The following is a 13,226-nucleotide window of genomic DNA, read 5'->3' as shown; positions in this document are numbered from 1 at the left end:
ATTCCCCGCCCACTTGCCCACAGGGTGGAGACGTCGCTCTCTTGGCCCTCATTTGGTGGCAAGGGGCGTCAAACAGCGGACCTTTCCCAGCGAATTATCCATCACCTACTTCGGCCCTTGCCCTCTCAAATCGTACATGCTGGTGATACACACAGTCTTTCTTGGACGGAGTGGCACCCGCCAGTCACAGGTCTCCGCAATATGCTGCTGTTGGCTACCCTTCCCCTTCTACCATGTAAAGCCTTAACAAGTCAACACCGGCTCTTTCCAGAGGATCCTCCGTCCTTCGTTTCTCGTCAGCATCGTCGTGCTTGTTCATGCCCTGCTTGTTCCTTGGGACCCATTTTGCCTACTTTGCGGCCCTTCCTTCCCTCCTGTCTCTTACTTTTTTATGCTCCATCCGAGCAGTTCATGATCAGTCACCTGCTGGCGTGCGTCGATACCCTGCCTTAGCTGGTGCCCAATACTGGGCTCCGCAGGGTCTGCTTGTTTCGTCCGGTCTCCTGGTTTCCTGATCATCCATCGACTTCCCCCTCCCCCTTGCTTTGCCCTCTTGCGGGCTTTTGGACCCTTAAATTTTTGGGGGGCTCGCCTACCCGCTGCCGCTACTCCCTTTTTCTAACGCGGACAACCCCCCCAAAGAAACCCACCTGCCTGTCCATCTGTAGTTGCCCGCCCGCCCAACTTGCCTTCCTCCCACCCCACCTCTCTTCCCAACCAGCCTTTCCTGTCTTGACCTGACGGTCCTGCCACCGAATCCCTCCCACACAGGCACTACGACGAAAGACCGTCCCCACCCCCATCCCATCTCGTCGGACGGGGACCCTGGCATCCTGGCATCCTGGCATCTGGCACCCTGGCCTCTCTGCCTCTGCTGCTACTGCTGCTGCCGCTGTTTGCTGCTGTGCACACCACCCTCCTCTGCCTTTTCCCACCTTCGTCACCCGAGTTCTTCTCCCCCCTTCCCCGTGTCTTGTCGTGTCGAGTCACCGTTATTCTCTTCTCGTTCCGACTTCTTTCCAGTCGCTCGAATCGGTGGCAAACCCATCCTTGACGCAACTTTGGCCTCGCACCGCCCACCGATCGAATCCGCAACCTTATACGCGCAGACGCCCCTGATTTCCCAGTCACTTCGACCCTTCCTGCGTCCTGCGCCTACCTGACCTACCTCCGTCCGCTACCCACCCTCCAACCACTCACAACACCAACCTCATAAGCCCGCTACCACACCCACGATACCACCCACGTTACCACCCACACTACATATTTCGCAAACGCAAAACCTCGACCCGGTACCACGGCAACCCTCATACACCTCTACCTGTCAAACACGTATTCAAGAAGAACGACCCCTTCGTCACATCCCAGGCTCTATCAAATCACCGTCGCTCTGTCGAACCTCGACCTTCTCTACCCTTTCCACTTACCCGCCTTCAGAGAAGCACTGCTGCCGTCTTGAGCACCATGGACCCCATGGATGTGGATCAGCAGCACGGCGACAACGGTGAGAGTATGATCCATCCTTCCCGCATCGAGCGCTCCTCGTCGAGCTCCTCGTCTTCGTCGTCTGTCGACAATGATCATGAGGGACACCACATTCATGCTCCGAGACCAGTCCGCCCACGCCTCCCCAGTCGACAGTCCAGCGGTCCCCTCGTGGTCCCCCGCGACAGCTCCGCCGTCGGTCCCATCGAACAGTCCTTCGGCCCCGACGATGTCCGCGCAATGAGCCCGAGAAGAACGAGCGAGGACATCGAGGCCCTCGGAAGGGAAGCCAGAGAGGAACTCAAGAGGTAGGCCATACCCTCCACACCAATGCACCATAGTACACATGGAAAGCCTCAGAAGAATTGCAATGTTGACCCTTTACCCCTTTCGACAGGCATGCCAAGGCACTACAGGAATCCCTCCTCACCATCTTCCACCGCATCGAGGCCGTACGAGAGGAGCACGACAAGCTCGACAACAACAACAAGTTCCTTCAGAAGTACATCGGTGATCTCATGACCACTGGCAAGATCACCGCTACAGGTACCAAGGGCAAGAAATAAGAGCGGCCTGCGAGCACTGACGCAAATACTTGACGACTTGGCGCGAGACTCCAGCCGGTTCATCGCCCGGGGTAACAATAGTACCCACGTCGCCATTGCATCTCTCTGCAGACTGCAGTGTGCGACGGACAACGATTCTGTGTATGCGCACACCATCGTTGCCGACTTGCACGAGTCGCACGAGTCTCGCCCCCCCATTGTCGCAGTCTTCACTGTGGAGCCTCGAAGATGGTCCACCTGATCTTTGGGGCCGACCCTATTATTCATATTGCATTTACGAAACCAGCCTCTGCTGTGAGGCATGATACCCCAGATGGCCCGAGTTAGCCATTCGCGACTTAGCTTTAACTTCTGCACCATTCACCACCCACGGTACCCTCACCATTCGACCGCGTCCGATTTCATCTCTGACGACGCACGCTGGCGCGGCCGAAACACAAACAAAAAACCAACAGCATCGGCGCATTACCTTGCATGTACACTAACGATATCATCACTGGGGTCCAGCACTGATCAGCTGGGCACCAGCCGGTTCAGGGCATCATCGGGCGTTACTCGGAAGGGCATTGGGTTTACGGTCTGATCATTCAGGCTCATGTACGTAGGACATTTTGAGGCAATGTTCTCTAGGCCTGCGAGCCCGGCGCGGAATTATGGGGAGTGGGAGAAATTCCCTCCAAATCGAAGTTTTGATTTTCAACACATGTTGACTTGACCGACTGCACCAGCGACGGGAGGTTGTGAACTTGGCATGATTCAAGCGCCAGACGCTCTGGCGCGACCAGCGTCCGAAGTCCGGGACATGAGCTAGTGTTAGCCGTGACTGGCCCACGCTTGACATATCTTCCATTTTGCATCTTGCATCACCCAAAGACAAAGTCCTGCGACACGACACGCTATCCCTTACCTTCTTGAGCCCGCGAAGGGCCTCCATACCACTGGCGTACTCGACTCACACTCGACTGCTGGGGACGGGACAGATTGTCTCAGCCCCACGTCGCGCGCAGCCCCCTCTGATTCGAAAGTCTCCCCTTCTTTTTTCAGAGATTCAGTTTTTTTTTCTTAGTTTTTGTCTCTGTCGCTCTTTCAGCTGCGGTCTGTCCAGCTCGTCGGCGCCGAATCACCGTCTGATTCATGGAGTCAGGTCGCCGGGAGGGAGGGTGACTCGCCCCTTTCCAGCCCGCCTAGGTGCCGTAGCCCAGGTGAGACGCCACGCGGCGATGGCCGCTAACATACTGTCTCCATCCATCCATCCCCCGCCACGGAATCTTCCTCTAGGTGCCGAGTCACGTGGCGACCGACCAGAACAAATCCGGCGGTTCTGGGCGTTGCTGACCTGCCTTGCTTTGGTCGGCATGGGCCGCTGCCGTCTGTTAGCTTTGCATGGGACAGTCATGGCGCCGATGCGTCGCTTGCTTGTATGGAAGGTTTGCTGGCGGTGGAAGGGTTGGGAGAAGAAGCTTGCTTGGTGAGGGGGCTCTTTTCTACGCTGGATCGGGGGCTGCGATATCACGAGACGGGGGGCATATGGCCAGGGGCGTTGAAAATCGGACAGAGCGGACCGCGTTCATTGGGGTTGGGCATGCTGTTCTCTGAGGGGTTCTACGTGAGGATGACGCCCGACAATTATATGGAGATGATGTTTTTATTGTCTTCAAACACATCATCAAGACGATTCGATGTGTGCACTACTACTTGACGGGATTGTGCTAGCTGTGAACCGAGTTCGTGTTTCCCATACGATGAAATAGCGGCCCTCTTCCCCAGCCGTTAACTTGGGACACTTCCTGAAGAGGCTTGTGATAGGTGTGCAGGTGCCTCAGGGCCAGGCGATTGTTCGTGTCGGCCCACGGATCGTGCTCGGCGTCAGCGTGATAGGTCCTCCGCCTACGGGCGGCGGTGCCGGCGTCGTGACTTCGGGAGGTGGTTTCGTAGTGGTTGTCGTGCTCGGCTTCGAGGTGGTCGTCGCCTGCGTCTTCGAAGTAGACGTTGTTGTTGTTGTCGTCGACGTCTTGAGTGTCGTCTTGGACGTTGTGGCGGGCTTTGTCGTCACGGGCTTGGTCGTGGTCAAGACGGCGGTCGAGGTTGTCCGCGTCGGCGTCGAGACCTTGGACGTCGAGCTGGTCTTGGACGTCGTCGTCACTTTGGCAGTCGTCGTCTTGGTCGGACGGCTGGTTCCCCCATTTCCGGGGGTAGAGAGGGTGGTCGGGGGGCAGGTGCTCGTAGTGCTACGCACTGGAGTACCAAGGGGCTGCTGGTGCGTTTAGCAAGGAAACGGAAACCGGGTTGCGAGAAGCTTTGGGAGTTCTTCCCGGGGAGAGTGGAGCATTTACTTTCCGTCGTTGTAGCATGTCGAGCCAGGGGCACAAGCTGTCGCATATTCCCAGTTTGCGCCGCCGCCTTGAAGGTGGAGAGTCAGCATCGAAATCCTGCATGGTCTGCGTGTTTGGTCATCATTTACACTGCCCGTAGAGGCTCTGAGTTGCGCCACGTGTGGGTTGAGGAGGGACCTGCCCAAGGGCACCATGAGCGAGGAGGAAGACGGCTGGCAGCATGTAAGCGAGCATCGTGAAATAACTCAAGTCCTCAATGACTGATGCTACAGGTGACTCGTAATAGGATACAGCGAAGCTTATATGCACACTGGCCTGGCCATGCTATAATGCCATCTCCTTCTGGAGCGGAACCCCTCTCGGACTACTTGAGCTGTTTTAGTCGACGTGATCCGGCGCCATAGGATGTACTCATGTAAACCAAGGACATGTCACATGCAACGCAACATTGAGTGGCATTGAAGCGGGTTGTTACAGTGGAAAGCATGAGGCGCGGTTCTGGTGAATAGAAACTTGTGCTGGAAGTCGTTCGTCATGCAAAGCTCAGGCGAGGGGCGAGATTTGGCTGGGTCGATGACCTTGTCTGGCCATATGTGACAGCATACGACGTTATCTGCAATGTCACGGCGGCGTTCTGTCAACCGGAATCCCGCCAACTTTGGGTCCGGCCCGGCGGTTAAAGAGGGCTATCAACGTTCTCTATAGAAACAGTAGAAAATAAGACGCCGCTTAATCAACGCAAGGTCTCCGCTCAATCGCCTTGGCGAACAACAATCTGAAAGGTGTTCTTCCTCTTTTTCACTCATGATATTCTGGTGTCCTTTTTTGCTTAACAGCCTTAATAACCTTGAGAGGCTTGGTCGGCCCAGTTATTGCGGCTTTTGCAGTCCTGCGAAGCTGGTTTGCCTGTCTTCGAGGGGTATTCCACTCCTTCATGGTTCTGCCTTTCATCAGTATGAGTATCAAAAACCGGACTTATTGGAACTTGCCCATTCGCTGTGGGCTTGCAAAGCCAATTTTCAATCCTCTCCTCCAACTCGTCGTCAAAAGCAACGTCCTGCGGGCCACGCACTTGAGGAATGCGATAGCTTAAGAAGAATGGTAAGTTCTCGACCAGAAGACGCGATGGTGGTTGTGGCTCGTCGTCGGCATCGAGAGGGAAATAGTTTAGCAGGGTGCTGAGGCGAAAAGCGTCCTGGATGAGGCTGATGTTTCCTGTGGCCTCCGCCTTGGAAGCTTTATCCAACGATCCAAAGACAGATGCCCAGAAGTGACGCTCAGCCATGTCAAACTCTCTCACAACGTCAACGCGGTAGCGACCCTCGTCATCTTTCTAGATGTGACGTGAGAGGGCAAGAAAGTTGGCGAGCCCCATACCCAGAGGCAAGAAGACGCCGGCGGGTGTTCTGACGCGTTCGACATCCTAGTAGAGCAAGTCCGTCACCGTGAAATTCGAGTTGACAATAATAGTCTCTCCTGTGAGAAACGGGTGGGCGAAGCATAAAGGGAGCTTGTGGAAGTCGCCGACGTTGCGGCTGAGGTTGGCGATGACGCTGCGCCAACGTATGACACGTGGGTTTGGACTGCTGATGAACTTTTCAACCCAGCGCGCAATGTCATGCTGCACTAGGCGGCGGTCCTTTCTGCGACCTCTCATCTGTGTCATGAGGGCATTTCCTAGCGAGGAGTAGAAGACGTCGAAGGGATACGTCTCGAAGCGCATTCCTGAAAGACGTTCTTTCAAGGAAATATCTGAAGCCATACGGGAAGGTCTAGGAGGCTGAGGTGGAGGCTTGACTGGGAGATACCGCTCTTCATCGGTTTCGAACTCATTGGGTGGGGTTTCCATGGCTGTCTTTAAGCTCCTGGAGTGCAAGGTGTATTACCGTGGGCGCGATGCGTTTTGGAAGTAGTGATGCCTGTAGATGTACTCAGCCTGTGGAGCTTGTTTGAGGAAGATAAAGTCTTTGCACTTTATGCGAAGGAACACAAGTCCGAAAATGAGTCTGCAAAGTGACTTCCTTCTCTTGCACCTTCTTTGGCATCAGAGTCTGCTGAGGAAGTTGCCAGGAAAAGCAATCAGGCAGGTGCACCAGTTGCGTCACAGTTGCCAGGTGTGTTGCGCAGACAAGGATGTAGATCGGCGCGTAATGTCAGACAAAAATCATGAAGAAATCCTTGATATCAAGAAACCACCACTTTCGGGCAACCATGTCTTCTTGTAGCCTGCCTGTGTTTAAGACCGATTACGGTATTGGGGATAGAAAGCAGGCACCTGCCCTATGTGACGGAAATCGCTGAAACTCAACTATGAGTAATCTTTCATCAGTCCAAGTGCTCTCGATTGTGCCGCAACAACGCTTCGGTTTCATGACCACAATCATCGCCTTAGGTAAGGTAATCAAGCTGACATGTTGACAGTAGGACACTGGTCTGGCCAGTTTCATCATCAGGCCTAGAATGCCGCCTTACAGCCATGTGGACCTTCCCTGACAAGCCCCTCCACTCACTCAGAGCAGGAGCACTGCAATTTGAGCAGGAGCTCTGCAACAAGTGCAATGCAAGGTGGGCAGGCACGTCCACAGAACGGGGCCCCTAAGGCAGGTGCGTCGCGCCTTAAGCAGGGTCGCTGGCAGGGGCTTCCGTCCGTGTCTTGGCAGCCTATAGGGACGCGTCATCTACCCAACAGCGCTGTTAGTCATCGCTTGTGTCCCCCAGCCCGGGTGCAGAAACCTATCAGTAGCCCACGGCCCGTTTTTGGGTATGGAAACCCCCGTCTGTCCCTTTCCCACCCAGAAACAACGACGGCTGCTCAAAACCCACGACGGCCATAGGAAAATATAAATCACCGCATTTTTCGGGCCATCCCTGGAACCAATCGTCATGTCGTCTTCTCCCTCAAACGAGGTTCTCATCCTGGATGGAGGTTTGGGTACCTCCCTTGGCGACAAGTACGGCGTGCGCTTCGACAAGTCAACCCCTCTGTGGTCGTCTCACATGCTTGTGAGCGACCAAGACACCCTCCTCGCTTGCCAAAAGGATTTTGGTGATGTCCCAGTCGACATTATCCTGACGGCAACCTATCAATTTTCTATTCACGGCTTCGCCAATACACGCACGGCTCATTTCCCCGACGGCATCGACAGGACGAAGATTGCGTCATATGCACGCGACGCTATCGCCATTGCTCACAGCGCCGGCAAGGCAAACGGAGGGCAGGTCGCTTTGAGTGTTGGACCCTATGGCGCTTGCATGATTCCTGGCCAGGAGTACACCGGAAAATACGACCCCGAGCACGACACGCCTGAAGACTTGGCCGCCTGGCATTTGGAGCGTTTCCGTATCTTCGAGGAGGCTGGCGGGTTCTCATCGCCCGTCTCATATGTTGCCGTCGAGACGATGCCGAGATTGGACGAGATTGTGGCCGCACGGAAGGCCCTTGACGACCTGGGTGCGAAGGCCGCCAACACGCCCTTTTGGATTGCCTGTGTCTTCCCAGGCGAGGAAATGGCCCTGCCTGATGGGGCCAGCATCAGCTCCGCTGTCGACGCCATGTTGAATCCAGCTGTGGCACGGTCCCAACCTTGGGGCATCGGCATCAACTGTACCAAGGTCTGGAAGCTCAAGGAGCTTATCGCCCGTTTCGAAGCAGCCGTTGCCGACCAGGTCCAAGCGGGTCACGTCAACGAGGCACCGGCCCTGGTTCTGTACCCCGACGGTACTGACGGCGAGGTGTACAACACAACGACGCAGACCTGGGAGCTACCAGCAGGCGGCAAGGTGCAAGGCGCCCCATGGGAGGAACAGCTTGCCGAGATAGTGCGCGACGCCAACACTCGAGGAAAGTGGAAGCAGATTGTCGTGGGAGGATGCTGCAAGGCCAGCCATGCCCACCTCGCAAGGCTCCGCGATTACGTTTTGAACGGCAATGAGCAGGCAAAGAACGAGTGATCTTTTCAACGCGCTTCTTACATATCATTTCATACCGATGATGGAATCGAACCCAACAAGAACCTCCAATGCGCCGGCCCTCCCGAGCCGAGTTCTCGGCAGCCTAACAAACCCCAGTGCCCCAAAGAAACCAGTTCGCCATTCCGAATGCCCGCTCGCCCACCTATGCCAGTCCGCCCAATGCACCATGCCCAGAAAGAGTATGTACGAATCCCCCGTACACGGAGGATTTCGATTCATGTAATCATTCCCATCCCAGAAAACAATTCACCAATGGCCGATCATCGGCGGCCATAAAACGGTCGTCTTTATGACGCCTTTTCCCCCTCAGCGCCATGCCCCACCCGCTAGCCCCAGGTCTTCCTCTTTTTGGACATTGTGGCTTTCCAATCGTCAATGGTTTTCTGCTGTTTGAGTGTCTCCTCAGGCGTTTTGCCCTTGATGGGTCGTGTCGGGATCATGTCGAGCAGTTCGTCGAGATCGAAAAGCCGCCTCGTCTCACCGCCGACGCGAATATCGATGCTTCCGACCCGGTGGAAGACTGGTGCGCCGTAATCCTCGTGCCGAGACAGCAGGCTGCTCAGTCTGCCAGCAATGAAGATGGCGAGCTTCTCCGCGGGCATTGTGTGCTCCATTCCTTCTGGTGGGATCGGCCAACGATGACTTGCCATTCGCGAGGCGACGAAGCGCTCGAGGCGGGACCCCTGAGCCGAGCCAGAAGGAAACCCAAGGTTGTCGTCCTTGGTCCCAGGCGGCGGCGGCAGAATATCGAGAATAAGCGTCTTCACCGAAAAAGAGTTCTTGGTGGCAACGAGACTCTCGAAAGCCGTGGGACCATGCAGAAGATAATCCTTCATCATGGCGAAAAAGTTCCAAACAATCATGGCGGGTCCGCCGTCGCCACCAAGAAACTGTCGAGGATTGCGCCAGTCTTCGTTGACATCTGTGGGAGGATCGAAGATTCGAAACTGAACGTAGATGCTGTCGGCGTGATGGGCCAAGCGCGGGACAGAGAGCCAAGTCGGCCACAGTCCACACTCCTTGACGTACATGACGTCGAGCCGATAGTGCGTCTTTGTCCGGGCAATCACCGCTGCTGCCTCGGCGTGCAGCTGCCGGTTAACCAGCATTATGGCCGGCGTCTCCTGGGCGGCGGCCAAGAAGTTCTTCTCCTTTACCCATATATCGTGGCCATCAGAGCAACGCATGTCGTCGCGGTACTTGCGACGCTTTCGGTCCTGACTGACGGACGGGTCCGCGGGCGCCTCCCGCTCGGGCAGTCGGAGGACCTCCTCAAGGATCAGGTCACGCAACTCGGGGGCGATGCTCAGCAGGCCGGCCATGATTCGGCGAGGTGGTTTGGGCAGGGCGGGAAGAGATGTTTGGGTAGAGAGGGCGAGCTCGGCAGGTTGCGTTCTCGCTTGGTGCTGCATTTGTGGTTGTGGTTGCGGCTGCTTCTGCGTCTGCATCTGTATTGGCGGCGGTTGGGCTTGTGCTTTGGGGTTGATGGGGCCAACTTTGTAGGTGCGAGAGTGCGCCGTCGCGGACTGCTGGGGCAATGGACAGTGAGGTTGGCCAAAGATTGATTGATGCGCTGGAGCAGCGGCGGCGACAGAGCAGGTGGACATGTCGGGACCGGCACGGTAGTGCTATGCCGGCACGAAGGCTGATCCGAAGGGGGCTTGATGGCCGCAGACACGCAGCCAGCCAACACAGGATTCGTTGCGAAGCAGGGAAGACGAAAAAAGCAGGCCCAGTATCGGAAACCAGGAGACGTGCGAACCAGATGGATGGATGGGCCAGCAGCGACAAGGACAGGCAGGGCAGCACACGAGTGGGCAGGGCAATCCACTATGCCTCCGAACCAAAGCGCGCGCCCACAACAGTAGCAAGAACAGTAGTAGTATCGGCAGCAGCAATAGAATCGGTGACGGCGACGGCGGCGGCGGCAACAGGTGCCCAACTAGGAGAGCAGCGACAGAGGCGACAGGACAGATAAAAAGCGCGAGTTGTGGCTGCCTATGAAGGGGATGGGTGGGCGTTCCATGGTCTCCATGTGAAGAGCAAGGGCCCTTTTGGGGCGCAGCAGCTACCGACCGACTCGGAGACCCAGCTCTGAGCGGCCACTCATCATTCAATCGAGAGGGGGCACAAGCCAGCCAGTCCAGTCCAGTTCAGTCCAGGTCCCGGGGCTACTCGTCTTGGTGTGTCGACGTCATGAGTAGGTCGTGAGCTGGAACCGGAAACCAAGTGCGGCAACAAAGATCGAGGGTGTGCGTGGACGTGTTGCGTGGGCGCGCGAAAATGGGCACGTTCGCCGAAGCCATCGGCAGCGGATCAAGCGAGCGAGCGACTGAGCGAGTCGTTCAGATCGAGGCGAGTCGGATTGTTGCCATTTTTGGCCTTGGACGACAAAGGGCAGATGACGGCCAAGGGGAGCCGCTACGGAATTTTGACTTTTAGGAGTAGCCGAGTGACAGGGACAAGTGTTTCGCGCGCCCATGACCCATCCACCCACCGGCTCTCAACTCGTTGTGAAATGGCTCACCCACCTGTGGACTTTGGAGGACAGACAAACCTCAGACGTGGGACGGGGCACATGGGACGTGCAACCTAGGATGGGGAGCAGCAGCCAGGCATTGACTGCATGTTGCCAGGCATTGACTGCATGTTGCATAGGCATGGCCTCTGCGTTCGGCAACGGTGAACCCCGGCTCGTTCTCGTCTCTCGTCTCTCGTCTCTCGTCCTCCTTTTCGCTCACAAGGGGGGCTACTAGGCTACTAGTGTCTAAGTCGCCGACCTGGCTGCAGCAACGGCGATGGTCCAGCGATGAGGGAGGGGGTGGAGGGCACACAAACTGCAGGGCTGCATTACCTGTCAAATTTCATACACCCTACTCAGTTGCCTGCCCCTTGATCCAACGACTCGGGGGCCCGGCCGTGGAAGACCCTACCCTGGAGATCGGATTTTGCCAAGGAGGCCGCCCACGACTTTAGGTCCTACTGGGTGGTGGAGGACGGGAAGAGGCTGCGGGAAGGTCGTGCCAAGAGGGGGGTTAGAGAGATCGGCGTATTGACCCCGGCGCCGCACATCGAGGTCCGGTGTTTATTTGACGACGACAGCCACGACGCCAATGGGCAGCTATGAGATGTGTATCACGAAGAAAACAGGACGAGGTTCATGAGCAATTCTCTCCCCGTCCGAGGGTGGCGGGACACGCAATACTGACCAGAGTGTGCTCTGCTCTTTTGCGACAAGGGACGAGACCTGGCCGTTTGCTTGGGGCCAAGCGGTCAGTAGCTGTTTGCGGAAGCCCTAAAAGCCGTCCTCGTGGGCCGACTTCGATGCCCAGGCGGTCAGACCGACTGCCGTAGTTACGTCGAATGTTGGAGGAGGGGGAAGAGGAGGAGAGGGGGGGGGGGGAGAAAGGGGAATCGTTGACGAACCAAGATGGGGAATGCACAGCAAAGTGGTATTTCCCATCCCGAGGCTTTCCATGGCTTTTGATTTACTTTTCGGCTCAGGCATGCGGCGTCATCAGCCTTCCATCCCATCCATGTTCACCACATGCTCCTCTGCGCCCTCATCTCGCTCGCTGGTTCTCCCGTCTCCTCCGTGCCGAGTTACTGTGGTCCTGTTTTCCGGCCTCTGCGTTCATTCGAATACTACGCTCCGTCATTTTCTCCAGTACCTTCAGGCGTGTTACGAGATGTGAACCCCCGCTCTCACATCATCTCGAGAGACATTTTAACGCCCGCTCGCTAGCTCCAAAGCTCGTGGGCTCATCGCTCACCGACGAGTGAGGAAGATTCCGTTACCTCAACATCCAATCCTCTTTTCGCTATTCAGTCTAGTCGACCCCCACTGGCCACAGGACGCTCCGCCTTTTGACCCCCCTTCCTCCCGCGCCCTGCCTGCATGCTCCATCGTGGCAGTGCCCGTCGGATGCACCAAAAGGTCAAGGGGCCAAGGGGCAAAGTAATGTAAAACAAAGACAAGGGCAGAAGGAGAGGGAGAAGAGGAGCCAAGCACAAGCCAAGCCAAGGGGGACCCGTGCTGTGCAGCTCGAGCTACCTTAGCTAGGTATCTGTCGGTCTCGTGGATCCCTGGCCAAGACTTGCGTTCCTTGTCACTAACTTGTTCCCCAGGAGCCAACTTGCGCTAGGAAAATACTTGGCATCTCGAGATATAAGACTTGGACCTCACGTCCTCTTCAATTTTCACGATGTCAGCGGTTATGAGCGATTTTCCTTTTTCAGTATGTCATGGGCCATGCCTGCCTCTGCCTCTGCCTTGCTGTCGCTCTGACTTGTCTCTATTGCGCTGAGCTGCTTGCTGCATTTCGGTCAATCCCCGACAGCGCCACGTTGACTGAGATTGCATCCATCCACATCCACGCGCCAGTTCCCGTTTCCTTGCCATGGCTCGCCTTGCCTTGCCTTGTCGTGCCGTAGCTCACATGCTCCGTCTCCTATCCCACGACTCGTCTGCTCTTGGGTCACAGTACGCGCGAGCCCTGGCGCCAACGGCCAACAGAGGTAGCATGGCCACTGCTTTTTTGCTGTCCATAGGGCACGAGTCGGAGCGGGGGAAGACTTCGAGAGGCCTGTTGTTTACTATGAACGAGCAAAGCAATTTCGCACGTTCTGCCTCTCTCTTGAACTCCCCGGGGGACCATCTGGGTCCTTACCCGGGTCGCCAACCACCGCAGGGCGCCCGCATCCCCCATCCAGCATCGCCTCAGTGCTAACCGTGATGAGTCTCGCGGGATGTGAGAGATGAGGGAGGATTTGCATCAGAATGCCCTCAACTGGGTCGGCAGCCCTTTTTCCCTGATGAAGTCTTTTTCTCCTCGTCTCGTAAATGTAGCCGGGAACGCAGGCCAGCCTG

The 13,226-nt window shown here is 56.4% G+C and overlaps 5 protein-coding genes across 5 annotated transcripts; 2 read left to right on the top strand and 3 right to left on the bottom strand.

The window, feature by feature from the left end:
• Positions 1-1,464: 1,464 nt before the first annotated feature.
• Positions 1,465-2,051, top strand: VDAG_02932 (uncharacterized protein; the record flags this gene model as incomplete). Its single annotated transcript, XM_009653585.1, has 2 exons — positions 1,465-1,793; positions 1,883-2,051. The coding sequence occupies 2 exons, from the start codon at positions 1,465-1,467 to the stop codon at positions 2,049-2,051; spliced, it is 498 nt and encodes a 165-aa protein (XP_009651880.1).
• Positions 2,052-3,760: 1,709 nt separating this feature from the next.
• Positions 3,761-4,618, bottom strand: VDAG_02931 (uncharacterized protein; the record flags this gene model as incomplete). Its single annotated transcript, XM_009653584.1, has 2 exons — positions 3,761-4,279; positions 4,562-4,618. 2 exons carry the CDS (start codon positions 4,616-4,618, stop codon positions 3,761-3,763), a joined length of 576 nt encoding a protein of 191 aa, XP_009651879.1.
• Positions 4,619-5,021: 403 nt separating this feature from the next.
• Positions 5,022-6,700, bottom strand: VDAG_02930 (uncharacterized protein). The gene is made up of 4 exons (XM_009653583.1): positions 6,358-6,700; positions 5,829-6,235; positions 5,374-5,717; positions 5,022-5,324 (listed from the first exon to the last, which is right to left on the bottom strand). Exons 2-4 carry the CDS (start codon positions 6,231-6,233, stop codon positions 5,183-5,185), a joined length of 891 nt encoding a protein of 296 aa, XP_009651878.1. The 5' UTR covers positions 6,234-6,235; positions 6,358-6,700; the 3' UTR covers positions 5,022-5,182.
• A 567-nt stretch (positions 6,701-7,267) lies between these two features.
• Positions 7,268-8,335, top strand: VDAG_02929 (homocysteine S-methyltransferase; the record flags this gene model as incomplete). Its single annotated transcript, XM_009653582.1, has 1 exon — positions 7,268-8,335. One exon carries the CDS (start codon positions 7,268-7,270, stop codon positions 8,333-8,335), a length of 1,068 nt encoding a protein of 355 aa, XP_009651877.1.
• A 347-nt stretch (positions 8,336-8,682) lies between these two features.
• VDAG_02928 (uncharacterized protein) lies at positions 8,683-9,963 on the bottom strand (the record flags this gene model as incomplete). The annotated part of the gene is made up of 1 exon (XM_009653581.1): positions 8,683-9,963. One exon carries the CDS (start codon positions 9,961-9,963, stop codon positions 8,683-8,685), a length of 1,281 nt encoding a protein of 426 aa, XP_009651876.1.
• Positions 9,964-13,226: the final 3,263 nt, after the last annotated feature.

Source organism: Verticillium dahliae, genomic scaffold (genome assembly GCF_000150675.1).
Source record: "Verticillium dahliae VdLs.17 supercont1.4 genomic scaffold, whole genome shotgun sequence".
Classification (NCBI taxonomy): Eukaryota; Fungi; Ascomycota; class Sordariomycetes; order Glomerellales; family Plectosphaerellaceae; genus Verticillium; species Verticillium dahliae.
Note: the sequence above shows the minus strand (reverse complement) of the source record. Positions and strands in the feature narration are given on the sequence as shown.

What these genes read in the sequence shown, in the direction of transcription:
- VDAG_02930 (XM_009653583.1), bottom strand. Translation starts at nt 6,233, where the DNA reads ATGGAAACCCCACCCAATGAGTTCGAAACCGATGAAGAGCGGTATCTC. An exon ending in TTGTCAACTCGAATTTCACG is followed by an intron (nt 5,718 to 5,828) that starts GTGACGGACTTG and finishes CGTCACATCTAG; the next exon opens with AAAGATGACGAGGGTCGCTA. An exon ending in TGCAAGCCCACAGCGAATGG is followed by an intron (nt 5,325 to 5,373) that starts GCAAGTTCCAAT and finishes GATGAAAGGCAG; the next exon opens with AACCATGAAGGAGTGGAATA.